At 47.0% G+C, this 23414-nt stretch overlaps 1 protein-coding gene across 2 annotated transcripts in view; it reads right to left on the bottom strand.

The window, feature by feature from the left end:
* Positions 1-3320: 3320 nt before the first annotated feature.
* Positions 3321-23414, bottom strand: part of LDLRAP1 (low density lipoprotein receptor adaptor protein 1) — a 36007-nt gene continuing 15913 nt past the window's right edge. Inside the window, exons 3-9 of one of the 2 annotated variants that reach the window (XM_084652588.1) lie at positions 21658-21770; positions 17306-17420; positions 12972-13044; positions 11510-11593; positions 8881-9005; positions 6537-6571; positions 3321-4768 (exon numbers count right to left, since the gene is read on the bottom strand). In XM_084652588.1, coding sequence (XP_084508714.1) covers positions 4624-4768; positions 6537-6571; positions 8881-9005; positions 11510-11593; positions 12972-13044; positions 17306-17420; positions 21658-21770 — 690 coding nt within the window. In that variant the 3' untranslated portion in view covers positions 3321-4623. Of the gene's footprint in view, positions 4769-6536; positions 6572-8880; positions 9009-11509; positions 11594-12971; positions 13045-17305; positions 17421-21657; positions 21771-23414 lie in introns of both variants that reach the window. The other variant, XM_084652587.1, reaches the window with a different exon arrangement.

Raw genomic sequence — 23414 nt, 5'->3', positions numbered from 1 at the left:
GGCTGGACCTAGCGAAACACAATAGATTTAGACGATCGTAAGTACAGGGCACTTTGTCAGAGTCAGACAAGGTTATGCCAGCAGCTAAAGAAGTCGGCTACCTACAGTCCAGCTCGGGCTGTCTGCAGGTTTTTTTACCTACACAGGAGCTCTGTGGCAAGAGATTGAAGATCCATGTATACTTAGCTTCCTTGTTCATACCTGCCAACATCTGCAGGATGCATCAAGTCATTAAGCCCTCTGTACCGTTCGCTCCAGCTCACAGTGACAAAGCCAGCACTTCAGAAGCACAGCTGTCCCAGGCACTTCAAGCCGAACGATCACTTCAGCAGTAGCAGAAGGAGAAGGAGAAGGAATGTCTCATCTTCACTACAGACAAGCTCCCTCATCTCTAAACACTTAGCAGACTGCACCAAGCATTAGACTGTGCATGGGGCTAGCTGGCTTATCACAGGATTTGCAGCAGCAGTTTAGGCTAGAGCATAGCAGTTTGGGCGTGAACCTGCTTGCAGGAGCTCACTGCATATTTGATCGAAGTTTGCTTTGTGCTGAAGATTCGCTGTCCAACATGCAAGCAAGCCCTAGACAGGATAAGACTGAGGCTGCGTCTATACTACAGACCTTACAGCGGCAGGTGTCGCATTGGGAAGAAGCTGCTGCCAAGTCCCTGACAGGCTCCTTTCACTCCTGAAAGGAAAATAAGGTGTCAAATCTTATCTGAGAGCAGCTGGAGTGGAGAGAAAACTAGGCTGGTCCCTGAGTTCTCCTCCCTTTGCTGTCAGGCTGGCACTGGCAAGCACCTGGCTCAACTCCTCTTCCTTCCCTCAGCCGGTTTGCTTCCCCTACTGGTTTAAATACCTGCCCTGCAGAGTCCAGGTGGAAACTCTTGCTCCCATCACCAAAGCCTCCTTGCAGGGAATTAACCCCTTCCTCTCCTACTCTGGTGTGGGGAGATGTACATGCCCCTCCCCACACCTATCACTCCAGCCTAGTCTGGAGACTTGGCTTTCCTCTGTGCTTCCACCTCTCAGGATGCATTAAAAGAAGCTAGCACGAGTAAACTACCTGGAAGAGCAATGAAAGGGCCTTAAGAATGTTATTCAGGGGCTAGTGAAAGAGGGGCTGGGGGGAGACCTATGCTCTAGGAAATGGAAAATCCCCAATTTAGAATCATTTGGAGGAGAGGAATTGTTCCAACAGGAGAGCCCACTAGTGTCTTAAAATTCAGTGGTTATAGTACAAGCCACCTAGCTTAGAGAGATGTTACATAAAATGTGCTCAGCCAGCCATTACAGAATAGCCACCAAACCAGCAGCAGAGACTGCCCACCTGGCAAGAACAGACTCACTTTCTCAGATTAATAGCTCTTCATGAATGTATTGAACCACATCTGCAGTAGGACAACTAGTTAAAAGGTGCAAAACACTCACCTAGGGAGAGAGGGGGGAAAAAAGTACAACTGCTCCCCACAATGCATTTGGCTTCCTAAACGCTTCTAAAAAAAGTGGGAGCAAAAGAGACCGTTTTACACAGCTGAAGGAAAAATGGATTCCGAAAATTTCCACACAGACACTCAAAAGGTCACATCAGAATTGAAAGATCCATTTGTTCCTTGGCACCTTCATCAGTTATGCATTGAAGACCAGACTGGATACTTAGTATTCATAATTTGAGACATATCCTTAGACTGGAATAGCCAATTTAAATAGTGGGGGAGGGAGAGAGAGGGGAAGAACTTATGGAATTTTTGTTGGTTTGACACTGATGAAAGGAATCTTTGTAAACTCCGACCCACACAGCAGTCAATACCAGACGGGTTCGGTGTTACATTCTGAGAACATTCCATTGCTCATGGTACTTGTCAACATCCTAAAATGAATCTCTATATTTGCTCTTCAACAGGTGATTTTTAGCAACGTGATTAAATGTTAGCCCAGGAGACTGCCTCCCCCCCCCCCCCAAAAAAAATATGGAGTAGAATAAACAAGACTTCAGGGGTAAGAAAAGCATGTTTTTGATTCAGATTTACATTTAAAGAGGCAACAGTAAAAATTAGCCATCGCCTCTCATGGGAAGGGTGTAAGAAATCCTTGCAGATTAGACCATCCCCACATGTAAAATTTATTTTTAAAAATTGTATATTTAGTTGTACACAGACGTTTACTTTTATTTTTCCCTGGCGGGGCCCTGCCCCACTCTTCACCTTCCTCTGCAGTCTTGCCCCACCTCTCCCCCCCCCCCACTCTGCCTCCTCCCCTAAGGCCTCCCCACCCACCCCTCTCTGCCCTTCCTCGAGGCCCCCTGTCCACTGCTCTCCCCCAACCACCTCCTACCCCGGAAAGGTGACTGGCAGACCACCCCGGGGCCTGCTGAAAGCACAGCACAGCCTGGGAAAGAACAGATGATTCTTACCTGGGGGCTGAAGTCAAAGCACATCACTTAAGCATGTGCTTGTCAGAGAGCTAGCCATCTGATTACAATAAGACTCCAGCAATCACTCCTCCACAGGTAGGCCGCTGTGAAGAGACTGATCAAGGCATGCATTCTACAAGTGTTTCATATGCTGGCCATTTCCTGTCCAATAGATGTGGGAGGGAGAAGGTAATCATTGCATGTGAGAAGCAGGGACAAGCTAATTTTTCTTGCCACTGCGTTTGCACATTTAAAGCAGTCCATCACTGGTACTCAAAAAAGGTGGAACTTTTAATAACTTTTTTTTTTTTTTACAGCGTAGGGTTTAAGACTATGTACATATATGCAGAATACTATATCTGTAAGGATATACTCCAAGGATCTCTAGAAAGAGAGATTAACGTATAGCTGAATCCTCATGGTTTGTGCACCAAAAACTTTAGAAAAAAAATCAATGCCCCCAAGGAATCAGAGCAGGGTGCTTGCTACAGCTGGCTTTGCTTAATTGGGGGACTGTTTATACAATCAGCGTACAGTAGATATACAGAACTTAAGAGTGCAACTCCTCCATTTGCAAGAGACTACCAAACAAGATGCAAGAATGCTTTTGCAGGAGAAAGGAGTACCAAGATTTTATAGTGGACATGAGGGAGCTGCGACGCTGACTCATCACATCACAGTACCCTTTATAAAACGCATTGTCTGTAAGTTACGAGTCATTCAGCTGTTTCCTAATACAATTACTCTCTCTCCCCGGAGGAAAAAAAAATTTTTTATTTTTACTTTGTACAATGTTAGGAGACTTATAAAAAGATGAATTCATTCCCCACGTAGTGTTTCAGAACCAAGTTACAAATCTATAAAACAGATTAGAATATTCCTCACAAGGCCACAAACACTGCAAACTATGTCTGTGCCGTCATTAAGTTTAATCTTTTAATTAGCATAATCCTTATATCGCCATTATTGATTTTCAAATCTAGAAGTACAGGAGATTAAGGAGCCGCATTTTTCTCTCAGCTTCTCAGGAGGTGTAGGTCTTGGAACGATCATCAAAATAGCATACAGGGGATTTTTTCCCCCCCCTTGGAAGAACATCCAGGTAAATATTGGTTTCACTTAATCCAATTCTGCCTCAGCCTACTAAGTGGCTCCATTAGGCAGATTGGTATGGAGACCAGACAGAGGAGTGCCCAGTAGGAGGCAGCCAGCATTAACCTATTATGCATCTGGTTCAATCCAACCTGCAATTTTCAATGCATGATCAAAAGCCAAGTGTTACCAGAGAACCTTTTTATGACTATCAGTGCGACTGAAGTCTTTAGATTTAGAGTCACAGTGAAGGGGGGAAAAAAAAAAAAAAAAAAGTGTGAGAGGTCGGTTGTGAGATACAGACCTGCAATATTGCGGTGGTTTTTGGATCAGTAGCTTCTGGGTGAGGAGAGGTTAGAGATGAACACCCAGCTTGTTTTGACATTTTGGGCCATACTTTCAGTTCAGGCTTTTAAAGTGCAAAGCTACAAGTCTTTGGGTAAGTGTGCCAACTCTAATCTGAAAGCTAACAAAGTGTCAGACAACCCATTACTGATGGCTGACAACTATGGGGATTTATCGCAGACATTCACAAGGAAAATAAAACCAGTTACCTCTGATTTTAATACTGGTGTAGTTCTTTCCCTCCCAGTTTATCAAGAAGGTGAAATGCAAGAAGACAACTGCAGAACTAGAGCTGTTTTGGAAGCAAAGGATGAGTAACATTTGTGCTTATAATCGCAATTATATGTGCAGGTGTCTAGAAAAATATGTACACGCTAAAGAGTCTTTGGTGCTGGATAGTCATTTTCGGAAGACAGCATGCTCTGCTGAATACTCTTCCATCAGTATATTGCCATCTAAGACTGTACATGTTACTTTTGTATAGGATCCAGCAATGCAACTTCCATAATATATGTAAACTGTAACGGTTACTGAATAAATATATTCAAGAGCATCTCATTGTTTGTTTAGATAAAAAGCAAGGTTAAAAAAATATGTATTAAATGTCTAAAGCTTTGGTCTAACCAGTTGTTATTGCGGTAACAGCATCTGTAAGAATGGTGAAACCTCCCCTTTAAGAAATCCCTCCAGAACTTCACCCAGAAGGGTTTGCATTCAGCCCTTTTACTTTTAGTGGTTACTTTATTGCAAACGGTTCGGTGGAGGAGGAGTTCTTCAGAACCCAAACAGGTCATCTTTCTCTGCCGCATTTGAATCCATTTTGTCCCAGTCTACGGGAGAGAGGGTTTCTGCACTCTGGATATCTTGAGCAGTCAGGCCAGTGTCCAGGACGTGAGGGTTAGTTCTTGACTGAGCAAGTCTGAGAAGAAAGAAGGCGTTTATAGCCTCTATACTGCTATATGCAGCTTCATACTTCAAAATTCTTCCTACAGCTTGTAAAGAAATGCTCCTAAATAGGGAAAAAGCTGATCTTTGAAGCTCTTTGAAGTCTGATGCCTGCTTCTCAGAGTTTCACCTTAAAGACAGTCTACATTTGCAATGAGGGCTCCCTTTACAGTATAGGCCTGGCAAAACGTTGCCTTTTTCCTCCGAAGCTAGCACTGACTGGTACGTTGTTAGCAGGGACCTTATCTCAGTTAAAAGAACGCACTGACCAAAGCAGCCTCACCAAAAGAAGTGTCTAAATTTTCACCATTCCAGGAATACCTGAGCAAGCAGCCAGTACATAATTTACTGCCATCCACAATCACTCCAACAGCTCATAGCAGCACTCCTGGTTCTCAGAAGCTGGTTCTAAAATTTTACTCTTAAGTAAAAAAGACAGTATTTTGAGGCTGTGTTCAGATCTGAAATGGTAGTGGTGGTCAGCCTGTAGGGTCATTATTAACAGGATCTTTCATCCCAGGGCACTGCAGAGGTTTATGAAAGTTAAAGCCCCACAGATTTGTAGTCCAATTACTAAATTCCATGTGTACAAGCCTAATACTTCAGTGCAAACTCTCTCATGCACAAAAGATATTTGGAGTTCATATAATGGATCTTAACAGACTATCAACTCAAGTTTGACCCCAAAAATATGTTTTTAAAACCACAACAAAAGCCAAACCCAAACCATAATGATGCTTTTAAAAGAAAGATCAACAGAAAAGTTCTCATGATTTGCTAAATTCCATTGGGAAAAGATTAATAAAGTTCTCCTGCTGCATTTGCGGCCCAACCATTGTGACAGGGATAGCCTGAAAGTGAAACTGACAATTCAATGTCCAAACTGCAGGGGCGGCAGGGGAGATAGTGACTAGTAAAATTTCTTTCTTAAAGTTCAGTTTTAAGTAGTCCAACACATTCTTTAGTAATATAGGTGAGGAAACTGGTTTGGAGTAGGATTTAAGTTGACAGCATCCCTTTAATGATTTAGGAATGGATTTGCAACTTCTCTTTCCACAATGAACAGTGGAGGTAAGGAAAGCGAGCCTTCCACCTTAAGTCCAGTGTACTCGCTTTTTTTGTGCTATAAGCTCAACTAACCTTAAACTACTGTAAGTATGGTTTAAATAGGTAGATATTAGGGATTTGCACTGTAATCAAGTTGGTTTTGTTACAACAATGCAAGGATTCCAACATAAAACCCCTTGGTTAGGTGATGAACTAGATCTGAGTTAGAGGGTCTTACTCCTTGACTACATGTTTGCAGTTCATCTGGGGAATGGCAGCGTAAACGCTATGTTAGTGTTACACTAACATGGGGGAGAAGCAAGTCAGTCATAAGTGCAAGAAGATCAGACCAAGATCACTCCTGCTAGCACGGGAACTAGACACTGTCAGCTGAGCGAATAGCATATCCGTTCCAGGAAGAAGAGACACTATCACCATGCTATGTTTGGGGAATTAAATTCCCCATCACACACACACACCCCCCATCTCCATCCTTAAAAGGTTAGTCAAATATTTTGACCATCAGCCAGCCTCAAAGTCTATCTTTCAATTAAGAGCTGAAGCACTGGCTGGGCTGCTCCCCCGGTCAGATCATTGGAGCAGATTAGATTAGAAGCATTATTAAAACTAGTCAGAGTGAAGACTCTTGGGTTGGTCCCTAGTGCCATAAACTTGTAAAGAGTTATTAGAATTACCTTGAAAATGCCTCCTCCAGCCCGTCATCCATTTCCTTTATTAAGAAAGAGAGAGAAAAAAGAAGAAGAGGTCGTTGCTAAGCTAGCATGCAAGTGTATTTAAACAGTTGGCTCAACTTTCCTTCGGGCGTAGGTACAGCATCATCAAGTGCTTAGAGCAACACTGGGTATCTGGGTCTGAGCACTGCAGTTTTCTTTGCAAGGACCTAACAGATGGAGGGATGCTGTTCCACCACCAACCACATCCATTTCCAGCATCTCTCCCGTCTCTTCTCCCCCTCCCAGCCAGCAGCATCCCCCTCCCTGTACCAGTGCAATAGCCAACCTAAGGCCTGATCCAAAGCCCAGTGGAATCGCCCTCCCTGCCCCCAAGCCTTCCAAAATTAAGCATCCACACGACCTGCACCCCCCAACCAAGTTAACTTCAGGTAGCAGAAAGCTGTGCAGTGCCAGGTACTGCTACTGCCTCACCCCTTTCCAAGGCCTCCTGATGGTTTTCTGCAGTGGATTTTGTTGGGAAAAAGAGAACAGGAGTACTTGTGGCACCTTAGAGACTAACCAATTTATTTGAGCCTAAGCTTTCGTGAGCTACAGCTCACTTCATCGGATGCATGCAGTGGAAAGATTTTATACACACAGAGAACATGAAACATTGGATGTTACCATCACTCATTACAGTCTGTATGATAACACCCATAGTTTCATGTTCTCTGTGTATATAAAATGTCCCCACTGTATTTTCCACCGAATGCATCTGATGAAGTGAGCTGTAGCTCATGAAAGCTTATGCTCAAATAAATGTTGGTCTCTAAGGTGCCACAAGTACTCTTTCTTTTTGCGGATACAGACTAACACGGCTGCTACTCTGAAATTTGTAGGGAAAGAGAGATGCCTTTTTATTTGTGTACTGCCTCTTTAAAATTTCTCACCACTGCTGCTAAGTCAAAATTCACTGCTGCAGGGAGGGACAGCCCAAGGCGATGCACAGTGTAAGCTCTCAAAACAAGCCTAATCCTTGCACTGTCTCCTCTGCGCAGGGGTGAGTTTCACCCCGAGAGCAGCCACTTTGTTCCAAGTTCAGATGCTGAGACTCTGGCATGTGCTTCTCACAAGAGCCTATTTCTGTTCTCTCAACGCAACACAAAAAGGTTGTTCTGGCTGAAAGCATTGGTTTGCTCTTTGCATGCAGACACTTTCCCCAGCGCTGGAAACAAAAAGCGGATCACTCCTTAGATTTTAGGGTTGGCCAAGTCGACTGATTGCACTCACCATTTCAAGCTTACAGGGTGCAAAGTGCAGCAGATACAGTGGACCCAGCTCAGCAGGATGCTTTCGGCAAAGGACCTACTAAGCACATACTTCAGCTGGACCTTTGTGCCGAGAACATTATATTTAAAGAGCTACGGGGCAGTGTTTCTTGAGGAACTGCTGGTGTGCTTCTTTTTCAAATCTCTCCTCTTTGGAGGCTGCCCATGAAGGGTATTTGAATATTACTGAATGGGGGCTGAGGGGTTGTTTTAATTGAAAGATTAGGTTTGGGATGGCCTTTCAATGGGCAACTTGATTACATCCACTGGGGGTTTTAAGCTTTGGGGCTCTGATGACCTTGATGCTATTGAGAGTTATGCAAAAGAAGGAGGTTGGCTAAGATCCCTCCAGGACCTACGGTGATGTTGAAATAAACAGGTGATATTCTAATTTGGCCTGAAGGTCACAAAACTTGGGTTCAGACAGGCAGTCTCTGGAAGCAAAGCCCTTTGGCTAAAGAGGCCCCATCACTGCTCCACAATTCAGCAGATTTCATCTACTGCAGTGGGAGAGGAGGAGGTAGTTTGAGGTCGTGGGTCTCAGACTATTCAGGACTTGACAAGTCAAACAATAGATTCCATGTCTAGAGCACGGGTGTAACCCACACCAGCATGCACAGCAGCTACAGACTGGTGCTTCCATCTGAAAACTAGACATTTAGGTATGTGATAAAGCACATAAAGAAGTGCCCAAGCATCTGAAATGTGGGTTTGTGAAAGAAGTTTACAAGCTCTTCTGAAAATCCCAGGTCTTGGCAGTCAACAGGAGCCTAAGAAGGAATTAGGCATCCAAATCAAACTCCAGGCTCCCACTGAAAGCAAACTTGATTGGACCCCTTTGAAAATCCCAGCACGAATGGCTGAGTAGTCTGGAAGTTCTACACCCAATTGCTAAGGCTTTGGTTAAGAGGTGGGCCCAGAATGAAGACAACCCCCATCCCCAACGGAGGATGTTGGGACCAACAGAAAATGAAGCTTCACCTTCCCCCAGCATCCCTCTTCTCAGGAGAAAGAGCTTGCACCTCCAGTACGCTTACCCAGACTATGTTGTTGTTCTCAGATGAGAAGTTTGGACCCAACTCATCCACGCGTGGGGCGTTCACACTGACAGTCAGGGGAGATCTGGCAGCATCTTCGAAGTCCAGCAGGTTCCCTGTGGCAACTGCTGTGTGAACAGAGCAAAAAAAAAAAAAAACAACAAAAAAAACCTGTTACCTAGAAGAGTTTTGCAGTTCTCCTTCCCTGCCCTCTCCACTCCAATAAGAGAAATATGTACACCTTCCTACTGGGCTATCCTGCCACCACTTATTCACTTTATGTTAACAGGTAGGAGTCCTTCTCCAACCTCCCACATTGGGGCCAGGACATTGCTAGGCACTGTACAAACATCTGGGCAGGGACTGTAAAACCTGATGGGCCAAAGAGACAAGAGAGTGGGAAGGGAAAAAGAGGCACAGATGAGTTAAGTGACTTCCCTAGGGTCACACACAGCAGGGAACAGAACCCGGTCATTGGATTTCCCAGTCCAGAGCCTTGCCCAATGGGCTACACTGCCACCATGCTCTTGATCTATGCTACACTAGGAGTGCAGAACGATTACTGGGCTAAGCATTGGATCAAAGCCCTTCTGCAGAAAAAAAAGTCAGAAGCCTCATGTTTATGGCAAGACACCCTGGATTAGGTGGTGAAGCAGACTGGGAGACCTGCAGCGGCTTTGCTTAAGCATCCGTTTGAAAATGGAATTATTGAATTAAATATGAAGTGGGAATAGCCCAGCCTGCACTTTGTCCCCTAGGTTCTTTTGATATTAATGTTATTGCAGCCCATTCCTGCCTTCAGTCTAATACCACACAATGTCATTCAAGCTCACATTTGCATCATAGGACTATTGGTAACCAGGCAAAGAGTAGGTGGGTGTTTGGATTTTTTCCATCTTAAAGTGCCACATTAACTGAATGTTTGCTGCTCAAGTTAGTCAGTTTGCTAGCTGGCAAGTGCCATCATTTTATGTTTCAAAGTTAACACCTCATTGAGATGCATGGGGCAGTCCTCACCTCTCCAAGCTAAAGATTCAGGCTGCTTGCAGTCTCAGGGCTGGTCTACACCAGAGTTACGTCAGCTTAATTACATTGCTCAGGGCTGCAAAGAGTTTCATGCCCTCTGCAATGTAATTAAGCCAACCACAACAGTTTTGCCTTTTTCTTTGCCAGCTTGTATTCCTCATCACGTTCTAGCCTTCTTAACTTTCTGCCATCACTTAAACTTTTCCTCCTTCACTGCCTCCTGCACACTACCGGACCATCGCCATGTCTACTTCACAAGAAGTTTCCCTCCTTTCATTTGGCCACCCCCTCTTCTCCCTCCAGCCTCGCTGATGTGATCATGGTCCGTTTGGTTGTAGTCTTGCCTGCAAGCCTCCAACACTTCATTTTTTTGGTCCACAATTCATCTTTTGCCCATCCTCCCACCCCACTAGCCTTGTCACCCTGAAGTCCATTACAAGCAATGTAATCTGCTCTCCCGGAACGACTTCAGTCTCCCGTTTGTTAAATCTCATCTTGGCAGGAAGTGGCCACTATGTAACAAAATGCTCCTCCCTTTTTTACAAAGTATGTATTGGCAACAATCAGGCCATGGGCTGTGGCTAACAAAGACGTTCTCACCAGCTGCATTTCTGGGTCCAAGGCATTGTACTTAACAACAACTGTTTTAGCCCTTGGGTTCTCCCATATGTCCACTGAGAGAGTTTCATTAATCAATCAGGCACTTAGCTGGACCTACTGATAAGCAAGGAACTGCTAGCTAGCTGGAATTTCTCCTCCTCTGTCATAACGCTAACCTATGGCACGTACTCGCATAAAACATTAAAGTTTTGGTCTCTACTCACTGCTATTGTCAGAGCTCACTCTTCCTTTGGATGTCCACTATCATAGCCTGTAATGTTCTGCTAGGATTGTTCTTACTCTATTCTTTTTTACTACTGATCCATGGTACTGAGCCACAAAGCAACTCGTAGCACTGGTCAACCTCCATAGATTTTGATCCCTTCTATTCGGTGTCTTGTACACAAGCAATGTGCACCCTCCTTCTCTTCAGCGTCTCAGCTACTTCTTCGTTTCCTGTTCATTGCTCCTACATTCAGGGAAGCCCGATGTAGTTCTTGGGCTCACGTTAGCTGTACATGCCCAGAATGTAGTAGCATTTACCTTTTCTCACAGCAATGGTGTGTCACTTCTGGGGGAGGGTGGGGGACGACGACACCCTAGCATTGTATTGATAGTCTCCCTGAAGTCAGACGCAGGGAGAGTATGCGATTGTAAAAGCTGCACTAAACTGGCTAGTCAGGCCTGACATTTCTTGGTTTGACCCCCTATTTTAGGTGGGCTGTCTGCCAGCCAGTGAGCAGCCCTACCTGCCTGGATCCCTCCACTTCAGCAGAGGGCATTTAGAGAAGAGGCTGCAGTAGAAGCCATGGCTGAGAATGGCTCTCTTCGTAGTGGTTGGCCAATAACAAATCTACACCACGGATACAAAAAGTTGTTTGTCCTGCACTAGTCTCCGCAGTTCTGCTGGGAGACTTGGTCAAATCCAGATGAAGACACCCAGTTGCTGCTCAGAGGTCTTTAGATCCCTGAAAGCTAACAGGGCGTTTTGTTCATCACTTACATGCTTTAAGGCAGGCAGGATCTTCTGAGTTTGGGCCACTTGCACCTTCTCCCTCAGAGAGGGACTTTTCCCGCTTTTCTTTCTCTGCAACAAGAAAGACTCCCTCATTGTCCGTAGGCACTGGATTTCCTGATGTGCATTTCACGAACGGAAACGTGATATGTCATGACCATAAGAGCTGGTTGGGAACTTTCCCCATCGGGGCATTTTTCTGTCAAAGAATTCATTTTGCCAAAATTGAAGTTTTGCCACCAAAAGATTGATTTTCCAGCTGGGGGAAGGGGAAGGGGAGGGGAGAGAAATGGGATTTACGGAGGCCTCCTGGACTGACTGCCTAGGAGACAACTGCCAGCAAAAAAAAAAAAAACGAAACTGACAAAAGCCTTGCAGGCAGAGAGCTTTGAGATTCCATTCTGGTTCTCCCAAAATGCAGTTTTTCCGGAAATTGCATTTGACTTTTTGGTCACAAATTAGGGCACAATTTTTCTTCCCCAGGGGGGATTTCCATTTTCAGCCAACTTTTGTGACTGCCTGCATCAAGGGCTTTGTGTACTTGGGACAAATGTTTTCCGAGTCACACCCTCAGGAGACACTTATGTTCCACTCACTTTCCAGAAGAGTCAGCACCACCCAAGACAATTGGGGCCAGTTCCTCCTCCTTCTCCACGCCCTACATGCCTCTCTGGTGGCATATAAGGGCAGTCTAGGAGATGCAAGTGGAAGGGACATGTGAGTGAGGGTATTTCCCCAGTGCAGGAGATGCATAGGGCTGACACAAGTGGCCCTTTTTTTGTTTGGGGGGGGGGGGGAGGGGGAAGAGACAAGGAGAGGGGAGAAATACTCTAACTTACATGCCAAGGGATGTACCAGCCCCTACACCTGCCTAGAATCCAGGTGGCACAGACCCACAGTCATCCCAGGTGCCCTTTCCTAGCAGCACAGCACAGATTCTGCCCCCGTAGGTTTGGTTTTCAGGAGGTGTGAGCACCCCAGCTTCATTACAGTGGGCACGGTGCTCAGCACCTATTGGGGGCGGGGAGTGGAGAAGAACAGCCCCAGCCCCTCAATATAAAATTCTCTCTTGCACGCTGGCATGGGGTGAAAGGGACACAGGTGTCAGGCGGACTTGGAAAGAACAGCTAGTTACTTTACAGCTTGTTAGGCACACTGTATTTCATGTGCCCACCTATGGTGAAAGCAACAGGCAGAGACAGGTTTACAAGGAGCAGGACTCAGTACGAGGTGTCAGCCGCTGATTGCGGACACTAGACCCTGCCGTCAGAGTCACAAGAAACCTGCAGTTACGTTAGCAGCGCAGCCAGAACGGGCCTCAACGCCCCCCCCTCCCCTCCCCCCCCCCTTTTTTTTTTCCAGTGCATACTTTGAAAGATCACTTGAAAGGATAATAAGCCCAAATTATTTCCTTGGCTATATTGCAAGACACGGAGAGCGACACACTCACCTTCCTTGGATGCTTGCCAGAACTCAAACGCGACTTTGAACGCTTGAGCTACAGTTAGGGTGACGGCCTGGGCCTGAAAGACAATGTTATACAGTGCATTCGTTGGCTGTTTCTCCCGTCGATTTCAATCATTTGGCGGTTCTGCTGATAGATGTGAACCTGGAGCTTCCTAGTACTCTGGTGCCAGGACACCTGCACCCCTTTAGAAAGGGTAATCAAATACGGATAGCAGCAAGGATTGTCTGCTCTCCACAGGACGCTGCTGCAGAGAGTTGGCTGCAGGCGTGTTACACCTAAGAAAACAATTATTTTCAGAAAGAAGGGAAAGTGTCACGCTGACCGCTCTGGAGGCTAAAGACCTCTCTAGCCTCAATGCACACAGAGCGGCTTGCATATTGGCCTCTCCCCTGTGCCTCAATCCCAACCAGGTGGGATGATTACTGTTAATCCTCCAAGATACGTGCATGCCCCACTCACTATAGTATCTGAGCGCCTCACCACACCTCTGCAAGGCAGGGCAGTGCTATTATCCCCATTGTACAGATGGGGAAAACTGAGGTACAGAGCAGCTAAGTGACTTGCACAAGGTCATGCAGGAAGCCGGTGGCAGAGCAAGGAATCAAACTTGGTTCTTTCAAATCCTGGATGAGTACCCTAAGCATGGGACACCCCTCCTCAATTTTCAGGGGCCATCTGACTGCCAAGAAAGGTGCCAGCGATGGCAGGTGTTGGTGGCTGGACCGAGTGCCCTCCACTCGTTTCAGTTAAGATGCTGAATAGCCAGGAATGACTTTCACTACAGATGTAGGGCTGGATTAGCAATGACAGCTTAGAGAGCTACTGTCCATCACCAATTCCCTCCCCTCCCCATTCGAGTTGGTTCTGAACCGAGGACCATCTCGAGTAACAGGATGCTGTAAGAAAAAGCATTAGATAGCGGGGGAATGAAAGCTGGTGCCCCCCACAATCAGTTTCAGCTCTTAATGACAGAATAAGGGCTGAATGTTAATGAGCCCAGAGAGATACAGGGGAGCTTTCAAAGGCACAAAAGGTAGCGTAGGCACCCAGCTCCCAGTGAAGTCAATGGGAGCCTCTATCTGGAGGGGACTGTTACACCCACTTGCACCAGCAGCAAATTTGGCCCTCCAGGCCACACATTTTGTGTGCCACTGTAATTATGCGGGTTTCTAAACCAGCGTAGTAACGGTCCTCGCGTGGACTCACTTCTGTAGTTGAAAGAGTCTCAATGTAGCTTATTTCTCCTGAGTTTACAGAAGTGAGCTACGCTGCTGTAACTGCATCCACACCCACTCAATCCGTATGTTTCTAGACAGAGCCGTACAAAAAACCCCTGCTCAAACCAGCCCTTCGAGCTAACCAGCAAGGCTTACGAGTGTGGCGAGGAGCGACGTGGGATGCCAGGGTCATTAAAGAACAAGCTCATTGAAGATTTTACACACAGTGGCACATCACAAGGCAGAAGCAAGGACTTTTAAAGACAGCTGACGGGTGATAAGTTTGCGTTTAGAGTCGCATGCAAAATAAATCCAGCTTCCAAGACACGGAACTTCCCCCTCCTCCAGGCTTTGGGGAAAAAGCGGAATAAAAAGTTTAATTGAGAAATAAGTTCTAAGAGCCACGGGCTTTTGAAAAAGGGAAAAATAAAAACACACAAAACCCATCTCTGCCAATTAAACCTCACAAAAGTAGAGGATCTCATTTGAATGTCTGAGCTATTTACATCTGTGATGGAAGTGTGAATGCTTTATGGCAAAAAACTTAAATATGGTAATTAAGTATGAAACTCCCCACAGCTGTTTACAATTTAAGCTGTCACATCTGAATCAAGTTTAATAGACCCAGCTACCGTTGAGAATTGCCCATGAACTAAAAATATGGAGTAATTATATGCCAGAGCCGGGTAGCTATACATACCAAGCCCCGTCTTAGATGCCAAGCTCTGGTACTGCAGTATCAGTTTACCTGTTATCAGCATGGTGTTCACGCATTGTGTGTGCGTACAAAGATTCTGCTTGCTACCACAAAAGGCCTGGGAGAACTTTTTTATTTTGAGGAAGACGTACGGCGCTGATGTACCAAAGAGATAATTCTTTTAGCACTGGAGAGATTTAAATTTTAATTTGCAGAGTCTCTTCTTATCTTGGCAGCGCAAAGATGGGGCTGTGCTTTGCAGCCAGGAGAGAACTGGTGGCTTCCTTTATGTTCCCTGCTTCCCCAGAGGGAGGCCGGGGTGGGGGGCGGGCGGGGGGAGGAGAAAGGGACAGAATATTAACACTGCCATTCATGCCTGGAGCAGCAGGGAGGTGTTTGGAGCAGAGGTCTGGGCCACGTTGCTGGGGGCAAATTTGGTCTCTTCTCTGCCCCAACCTGACTGAAAGGGGCTTGCTGCAGGGGCAATGCCAAGTCGCTGAGATGAAGAAACCTTCCCACCCCCCACGCCATGATGTGAGAACAGTCGTTGCTGCAGCCTCTGTTTAGATTATGCTCCCGATTTGGGGGAAAAGATGGGAATGGCAGAAATAAGGGCATGAAGCAGGCAGGGTGTAGTTTAGATCTACAGCTCCCTGCCTAGATCACATCAATGCAGAAGGAACTGTGTCCCCCACACTCCCTGTGAGTTCCAGTGTGCAGGGGACGAGCACCCCAAGCCCTGCAGGCTTCCAGCCCCTGCAAGCCACAACAACTGCATGGGTTCCTCCTCAGAAAGGGGCTTCTGCAGCTCTGTGTCTGGGGGAGGGGTATGCATCGGTCTGGTCCCCGCATCCTACTAGAGCGGGCAGAGGAGGACACCCCCCCGTTTCCTAGCACACACACACTAAGCCCAGCCCCCCCTTGACTCATCCACATCTCCACCGCAAGGTCTCTCTGGCTCATCAGTCCCTGCCTCCCCATTGTGAGAGTGGAGGAGATCTAATCACTCTCTACACCCACTCACAGCTTATGCCCAGTGACCCATTTCTCTCCCTTGCCAACTCTTAAGTGCTGGGCCTTAGCCCATGCTGTCCCAGCTCAGAAGAGCTCTCCCGGTTATGCGATACATTGAGCCAAGGGGAGGGGTGAGCAGAGAAACCAAACCAAAAAAAAACCTATCCGCTCCGCTCAGAACAAAAGCTGGTGGCTATTTCCCAGCTCTGGCTATTCTCCTTAGTATGTGTTACGATCTTGTGTTCCATGCTGTGCGTCAGTTACAGTGCAATGGTGCTAAATCTGCCATCAAGTACAGTAACAAAGGTATCACGGGCTTCAATAGAGAAAGAGAGCGCGAGCTCTTAAAACAGTGAGCCACAAAGCAGGGGGGAAAGTTGAGGTGAAGCAGGAGCGGGGTCTCACAAACGCCTTGTACTGCCCGGCCACTCTCCTTTTTAAAATGCTTTCCCATCCACGGCAGAGTCCAGTATTCCGGATGCAATGGTAGCATCACCAAACACAGCTACAGTCTTACTGCAGCCACGGGGAGTTAAGGACGATGCAGAAATGATTTCATTAAGCGATGAAGTGCCAGGAGAATTTCAGCTGGCGGGAGGGGGTTAGAGACAGTTCAGCAAATGCTACTCCCCCATTTAAAATAAATGCCCCCTTCCCACCTGGCCCAATTATTAAAAGCTTTAATTCTGCATATCTTTAAGCATGTGACCAAGTCCCATTGACTTCAGTCACGCTAAACTCTAAGCGCACTGAAGTATTGATTTAATTGGGTATGGGTCCTGCTTTTGAGCAAGGGGTTGGACTAGACCTCCTGAGGTCCCTTCCAACCCTGATATTCTATGATTTATGGGATCAGGGCCTTCAAGTAAGTTTCCAGGCTCAACTCTGTCATTTTTAACTCTGCATTTTGCCTCTTTAATAGGGGACTCTCACTCCTGAGAATGGGAGATGGGGCCTCCCCTCATGGGGGCATGCAGCAGAGTGGTTAGACTAGCCGAGATCCCAGCGCTCCCATCAGAAACAGGTGAAGTTGTGGATTCTCAGCCCCTCAAAGTCAAATCCAGCAAGGCATTTAAAAGTTCCTCCCAACATCAGCACAAAAGTGACATAACAGATGATATCTGCCCCTCCCATCAGCATGTATCCAGGTTGATTTAGCCTCACTACATCCTACGATATGCTCGGGCCTCCAGAGATGCAGGGCTGCTGACAGCCCCGAGTTAAGTCTGCAAGCATAGGAGCTCCAATACCTGCAGGCAGGGCAGTTTGCTGGATCAGACCCCTAGATCAGTCAGCAAGGTCCCTGCCCCGAGGAGCCTATGAAGCACTGAACCCTGCCCACCTCTCTGGTAACAGCCGTACGGACCCGCGCCCTCCTTTCTACTGACCAGTTTCCGTTTGGGGCAGAGGAAAGCATGACACTCCAGGTTCTCGCTGTGCTGGCTCTGAGCAATGTAGGCAAACACTTTATCGTGGCTCTTGTCTGCGGTGCAATAAGAGATCCTGAAAGTCAGAGCGAGGGAAAGTTAAACTCTTGGATTATAGCAGCGTTGGGAGGAGGCCAGCTTGCACACTGACCTGGCAGGCTGGGCATCAGATTCAGCCTGGCAGACGCAGAGGGAACATGAATACCACCACGTTCTAAGAGCCCCCAGTTGGAGATTGGGGAACTCTTGGCCTGAAAGACAAGCCCCATTTTAGGCTTCAGAACCACAACTGTGAAGGCAGCAAAATGGGACTGACGGGGAGCGGAGCCACACACCGAATGATGCGTTTGGTGGGGTTACAGCCTCTGAACAGGAGCCTTTACCTTTGCTCAAGGAAAGGAAACTCTCTGCCCAGGTTTTGTGACATGCTAGTTTCTGAGCTGGGCAAGAGACACTTTGCTGTCAGGACAATCTCATGCATATTCTCTTCCAGCAAGGAGAGCGCCCAAGTTGTTCCAGCACCACAAATTACTGCGGAAGCTCCCCTGTGTGCGCTCCAGTCAGAGAGAGAAGCTGACATCGGGGACAAGGAAAGTCTGTCTGAAAGAATGAGCCTCAAACTCCAGGAGATCTGCTCTAGCAGTTGCAGGCATCCTTGAACTCAGTGGGCCATGGGGATTCACTCAGCCTGAGGTTTGAGGGACATTTCCTCCGATGGGCTGCTTTCCCCTGAGCCAGGCAGGAAGCGCTTTGCATTTCTGAACAAGGTTTTGGCCAGCAAGCAGGGTGCCCTTCGACCAGGCATTGGCCTGGTGAGCAGACTATAAATGCACCTTTGTAGGGTGTGGGGGCAGGACCCTCGGAATTCTGAGCGTTTCCTTCCCCCAGTATGAATATCGGCACAGAGATCGGCTACTCCCATCTTATGTCAGTGAGTGTCATTGCGACACACGGCAGCTGAGTCACTGAAAGGCAATACAAGGTGCACATACAACTGGCAGTAATTTAATCTAGCGGGCTATTGAGGATGTGACCTCCCCACAAGGTAGGTTCAAAGGAAACCCTGAAGAGAATTAGAGGAAGAAAGGGGGACCTGTGGTTAATCTTCTCACAGCACCAGATTCTCCATTCAGCCCTTGCTTGCATGACTGTCCTCTAGGAAGGGGAAAGTGCATCTCATTTCCCTGACAGACTTAAAGAGCCACAGTCAAGGTTTAACAACACTTTCATTTCATTTCTTTTTGTGCATCAGGTTACTTTTGCTCATTGGCCTACATTTTGCCTTGCCAAGTGGCGTCATGCGAAGCATGACGCCCTTCAGGTTTATTCCCCTCCGTCATTTGCTTTCAAAGCAGCAAAGTTGGCCTTTCTGAGAACTGCAACAAAACCTCCTGCGTGCGTCTCACACACATACACACACACACTCCTCCCTGCTTCATAGCAACCCCCACTGTTCACCTGCATGTACAATCATCATTTGTTTTCAAAGGGAGGGTCATTCACACCAGCCTCTGAAGTTAATCGGTTTTGTAACCGGAAGGCAATTCACCACACACCAAGGGGCGAGTCTGAAAACCACCTACAGAGTCACAGGGGCTGTGTTTTAAGCTGCAGCAAGTCCGTTAGGATGCCTGCCTGAGGAGAGTGGTGGAGAGATCAGAGTTTCTGCCAGTGAAGTCTGAGTTTGCCTAATAAAAGTTCCAGGTTTGAGGGGGCGTGCTCCAGAGACCACAGCTCTGTCAGTTCAATCCTGACCCGGCACATGGGAGAAATTACTTTGGGCAATAAAAGAAAGCTTGCAAGAGAAAATTAAATTCATGCACACCAACCCGCCCTCCTTTAGGGAAAGTTATTCCTTCACCCAAAGTGGTATTGTTTTACAGAACTGCCTCTGATGTTGTCAGCTGCCTTAAGACACAGACACTTCAGTCAACTCAGAGGATACCTTTGTATAAACGTGGACCGGAAGGGACAGCTTCACCGTTCCAGTGTCCAAGCTCAATTCAAGGCAGCAGCTAACTATTCAGACCTCAGGTCTGCACTCACTTGTTTCCCCACCTCTTGCCCTCACCCACAACACAGTTCCGCTGGATTTCAGTAGACCAGGACTAATCTGGAGTGATTAAAGACAGCAGAATTGAACGCCAGGTCTGCAGCTGTTAACTTTTAATTGTGAGGGGGTCTATGGGGTGAAGATTGCAGAAGGAACTCTACTCCCATGCGTTTTAACATGACCATGTTTATACAGTTGACTGTGTAGAGCAAGGACGGTCAATGGTTTTGTCCAGACCCCCAGTGATCCAAAGGCTTCCTGTGAGCTGACTACTAGGCAATGCAAAATGCCACTACCCTTTATTTCAGTATGGGGGAGCAGACTTACAACAATATGCCAAGGCAAGGGAGGATGGAAGGAGGCATGGAACACAGGAGTCAGCAGACTGGATCATACCTGGATCCATCTACTCTAGTACCCAGTCTGACTGGCCACACCAGATGCTCAGAGGAAGGTGTAAGAATCCCAGAGTGGGCAGGGATGGGATAATCTCTCCCCCTCCCCCTCCCCTCCACCTCACAATAGATTGTAAAGACAGAAGAGACCATTGTGATCATCTAGCCTGATCTCCTGCATGACAGGCTGTACAGCTTCCCCGACTTAATTCCTCATCCCGGTCTTCAGCATTACAGACTGGGTCAGGGCCCGAACCAAAGCCATGGTAGGAGTGGGAGAGGGAAAAAAGAAGAGTTCGAGCTAACCCCCCCCTTGAAACAGGAAGATCCAACTGGCTAAGTACACCAGCATCCCTAGATGGAACTTTAAAGGAGCCAAATTTCTCCATGCAACCGGATTAACACCAGTAGCTGCACGTGCCTCTTGCTGAAGCTGGAGTTTTAACTTCGGAACCACTTTTGACACCTGAAGTCAGGAGTCCGAGGTCTGTTAAGCTGCCTGAAATTTAGCCTGCCTTTTGCCTGCTTCAGAGTGAGTTCCGGCTCCCTGGAGGAGCTGAGCTGTTGATTTTGGCTTCCAACACTCTCTAGCCACACCACAGCAGCCCGCCCACCTCTGTGTCTCAGCCCTTGCTTGTATCTCTAGGGTAAAGAGGAGAGTTCAGCCTCCATTCAGTGGTTGGCCTCGTCAGGGAGGCTGAAAGCCCATCAGGGCAGGGACTGCGTGTGCTTTCCGTACCTACCACAATAAGGCACCAATCCCACCTGGAATCTCTGGGCGCTACACAATCAATACAACGGCAAGGAGAGGAGTTGTTACTTGGACTAGGGCTCCAACAGAGGGAGAGAAAGCATTAGAGGGTCAGACAGAGCCTTAGCAAGCCTGGAGAGGAGACAGAGTAAAGGAGAATGAGCTGTGTAAGTCACCACCCTCCATTACCGGGCGGATGGTCCCCCTTTTCCACATAGGAGACCAAGCAGAAGTCAGACGCTAACCACATTTGACTGCTGCCGTTTGTTAGAGCTCGCGTGGAGCCTCACCGCACGACACTGATGCCATCGTTTCGTGTGGGACAGAACTAGGAGACGTCTCAAACGTTCCAAGCCTCCTCTCCAGGAGAGGCCTCCGTTACCTTTCCCCAGTCTCAAATGCTTTTGGGCCTGCGGTACTCGAGTGCATCTGATTCCACAACACTGTCAGACGCCCAGCGGACGGGGCACATTCTAGAGTCGGGACCACCAATCTAAATGAACCGCGTGCTTTGTATTTTGCAGAGAGTCTTTCCTTATCCTCCCCCCTTCTTGGCTCTGTTGCAACCTTTTGGAAGGGCTGTGCAGAGTCTTCATTTATTCACTCTAATTTAAGGTTTCCTGTACCAGTAATACATTTTAACGTTTTTAGAAGGTCTCTTTCTGTAAGTCTATAATAGATAATTAAACTATTGTTGTATGTAAAGTAAATAAGGTTTTGAAAATGTTTAAAGAAGCTTCATTTAAAATTAAATTAAAAATGCAGAGCCCCGCCCGGACTGGTGGCCAGGACCCAGGCAGCGTGAGTGCCACTGAAAATCAGCATGCCATAGGGTGCCTACCCCATGCACTAGACAGAGGTTTTCCCTTTGGATTCTCATGGTGCCTAGTGTTCACTCATTCCCCTCTTCCCACGTAGCCTCGGCTTTCGAGAACAGATTCCTAAAGATGTGGTCAGCCTGCAGTACAGGTGAAGACTGGAGCCCGATGCATTCTCTCCCTACCCTCACACCAGACTGCGGGCTGTGTAGCCAGGGCTAATACGCCCATCAGTTCAAACAGGAACAGGTTTGGGCTCCACACCTTTACATGCTGAAGTGTCTCCAATAACATACCTGTATATCGAGATGTTTTCTATCAATTCGTTAGTTCCGCTGTCATTTAGGATAATCCCTCTGGGAGATACCTTCAGGGTAACTTTCTGCAGTTTCTTGCCACGTGCTTTAGCCTTTGGAAAGGAAAGGGAAATAGATTTACTGGTATTTAGCCTGGTTACGTTCAAAGCTGTTTCACGGAGGCCGATTACTCACTCTAGACGTGGATTGTTTAAATAGACAAATTAATGGCACTTGTTACGATCAGAGACTGGATTTATTATTAGGTACAATAAGGCCCTTATTAAAATGGTACCTTTGCTGAAGCACCGATTTACACTGGCATTGAGCATGCACCCCCATAACATGCTTGGTTACTGTGCCCACAATCCCTGGGGTCAGAGGGACTTTGCTGTACTGATTACAGTGCCTGAAGGCTACAGGACCGGCATGGATGTAGTCTTGGCAGAGATCAATTGGGCTCCTGCAGAATTTGCCAAGTTCTGCAGAGGTTTCATTTTTAGTCCAACATCCGAGGAGATACTAGAGCTCTCAGATTACACATTAGCCAGCAAGAGAGGGGTGACATGCAATGGAGTTAGACTGATCCCCTAAGTTTTGTTTCAACAGAACTATCCTCTGGGGGCAGTAACCACACCACACCTGTAGTAAGCCATTATCTTCTGTTCAAGCTGCCTTAAGTAGTCCCATAAAGGAATAGTTTATTGAAAGCCCGATCCTCAAGTTACTGAGGAGAGTCAGTGGATATGTTGCCTGGGGAAAAGAAAAAAAAAAAAAAAAAAAGACAGGATCAAGCCCATTCCAGAGTGCACCTTATTAAAAAGGAAGTGAAAGCTTGGATATCCTTCACCTAATGCACTGGGATTTGCACTCAGAGACTAGTGTGTAACTCTACCTTGCTGTCCTAGGGACAATGCAAATCAGGGCTTCCTAACAGCCTCTGCAGTGTTTAGTTCGACTGAGCTGTTCACTGGCTCATGAGGGCTGACAAGGCACATCAGATTTAAGGAAGCAGTACTGTATAGTGACAAGAGGAACTCCAGCTCAGGAGCCATTGCTCAAGCTGGCAGGTGCTGTTCCAGAAGTGGCCTTCAGTATTCCACAGCATTGCCAATCCCAGTCAGTCATTCAAAAATCCTAGTCAGGCTGCCACCCACCCCCCAAAATCAGAATTTTAAAAATACCATGTTTCACTGATTTCTTGTTTGAGTCTCTAGGGCACACCTTGGTCCCATTTTCAAGCTCTTCTCTGCTAACGAAAGGTCTAGAAATGTCCACTAGGAAGAGTAAGCAGGGTCTCAAATAATCACATGACTCCAGGAGCTGGGGCTGTAATGCCACCATGTATGACAAGAGTTGGCATCGCCAAGCTCCAATCTGCCACCTCCCTGCTTCTTTCTAATAAAAGAATGATGCTCACCTCCTCCCAAATTTGTGGGCCAGCCCAGTACCTGTAGCACTTGTATACTCCAGATACTGCAGGACTGGGCCCTTTCCTAGCTGCTGATTTGCAGGCCAACCAAGCTGCTCCTGCAGAGTAGTGGCTTGGCCACAATAGAGTCCAGACGGAGGAAGTCTGCTGTTTCAACACTAGATTTGCAGAGCAGTTTGTTTCCCATGTCTTTACTCCGCATTAGAGGGACGAATGGCTGGAGCCGAGACATCTAAGAGCAATGGACTGTTGCCAAAACCATCTCTAACCACCTTTCCAGGCCTGATGCTCTAACTTTGCATCACTCACAAGTTAATGTTTGCTT

The sequence above is a fragment of the Lepidochelys olivacea genome, assembly GCF_965140295.1.
Source record: "Lepidochelys olivacea isolate rLepOli2 genome assembly, chromosome: 19".
In the NCBI taxonomy this organism is placed as follows: Eukaryota; Metazoa; Chordata; order Testudines; family Cheloniidae; genus Lepidochelys; species Lepidochelys olivacea.
This window is presented reverse-complemented; position numbering and strand designations above follow the sequence as displayed.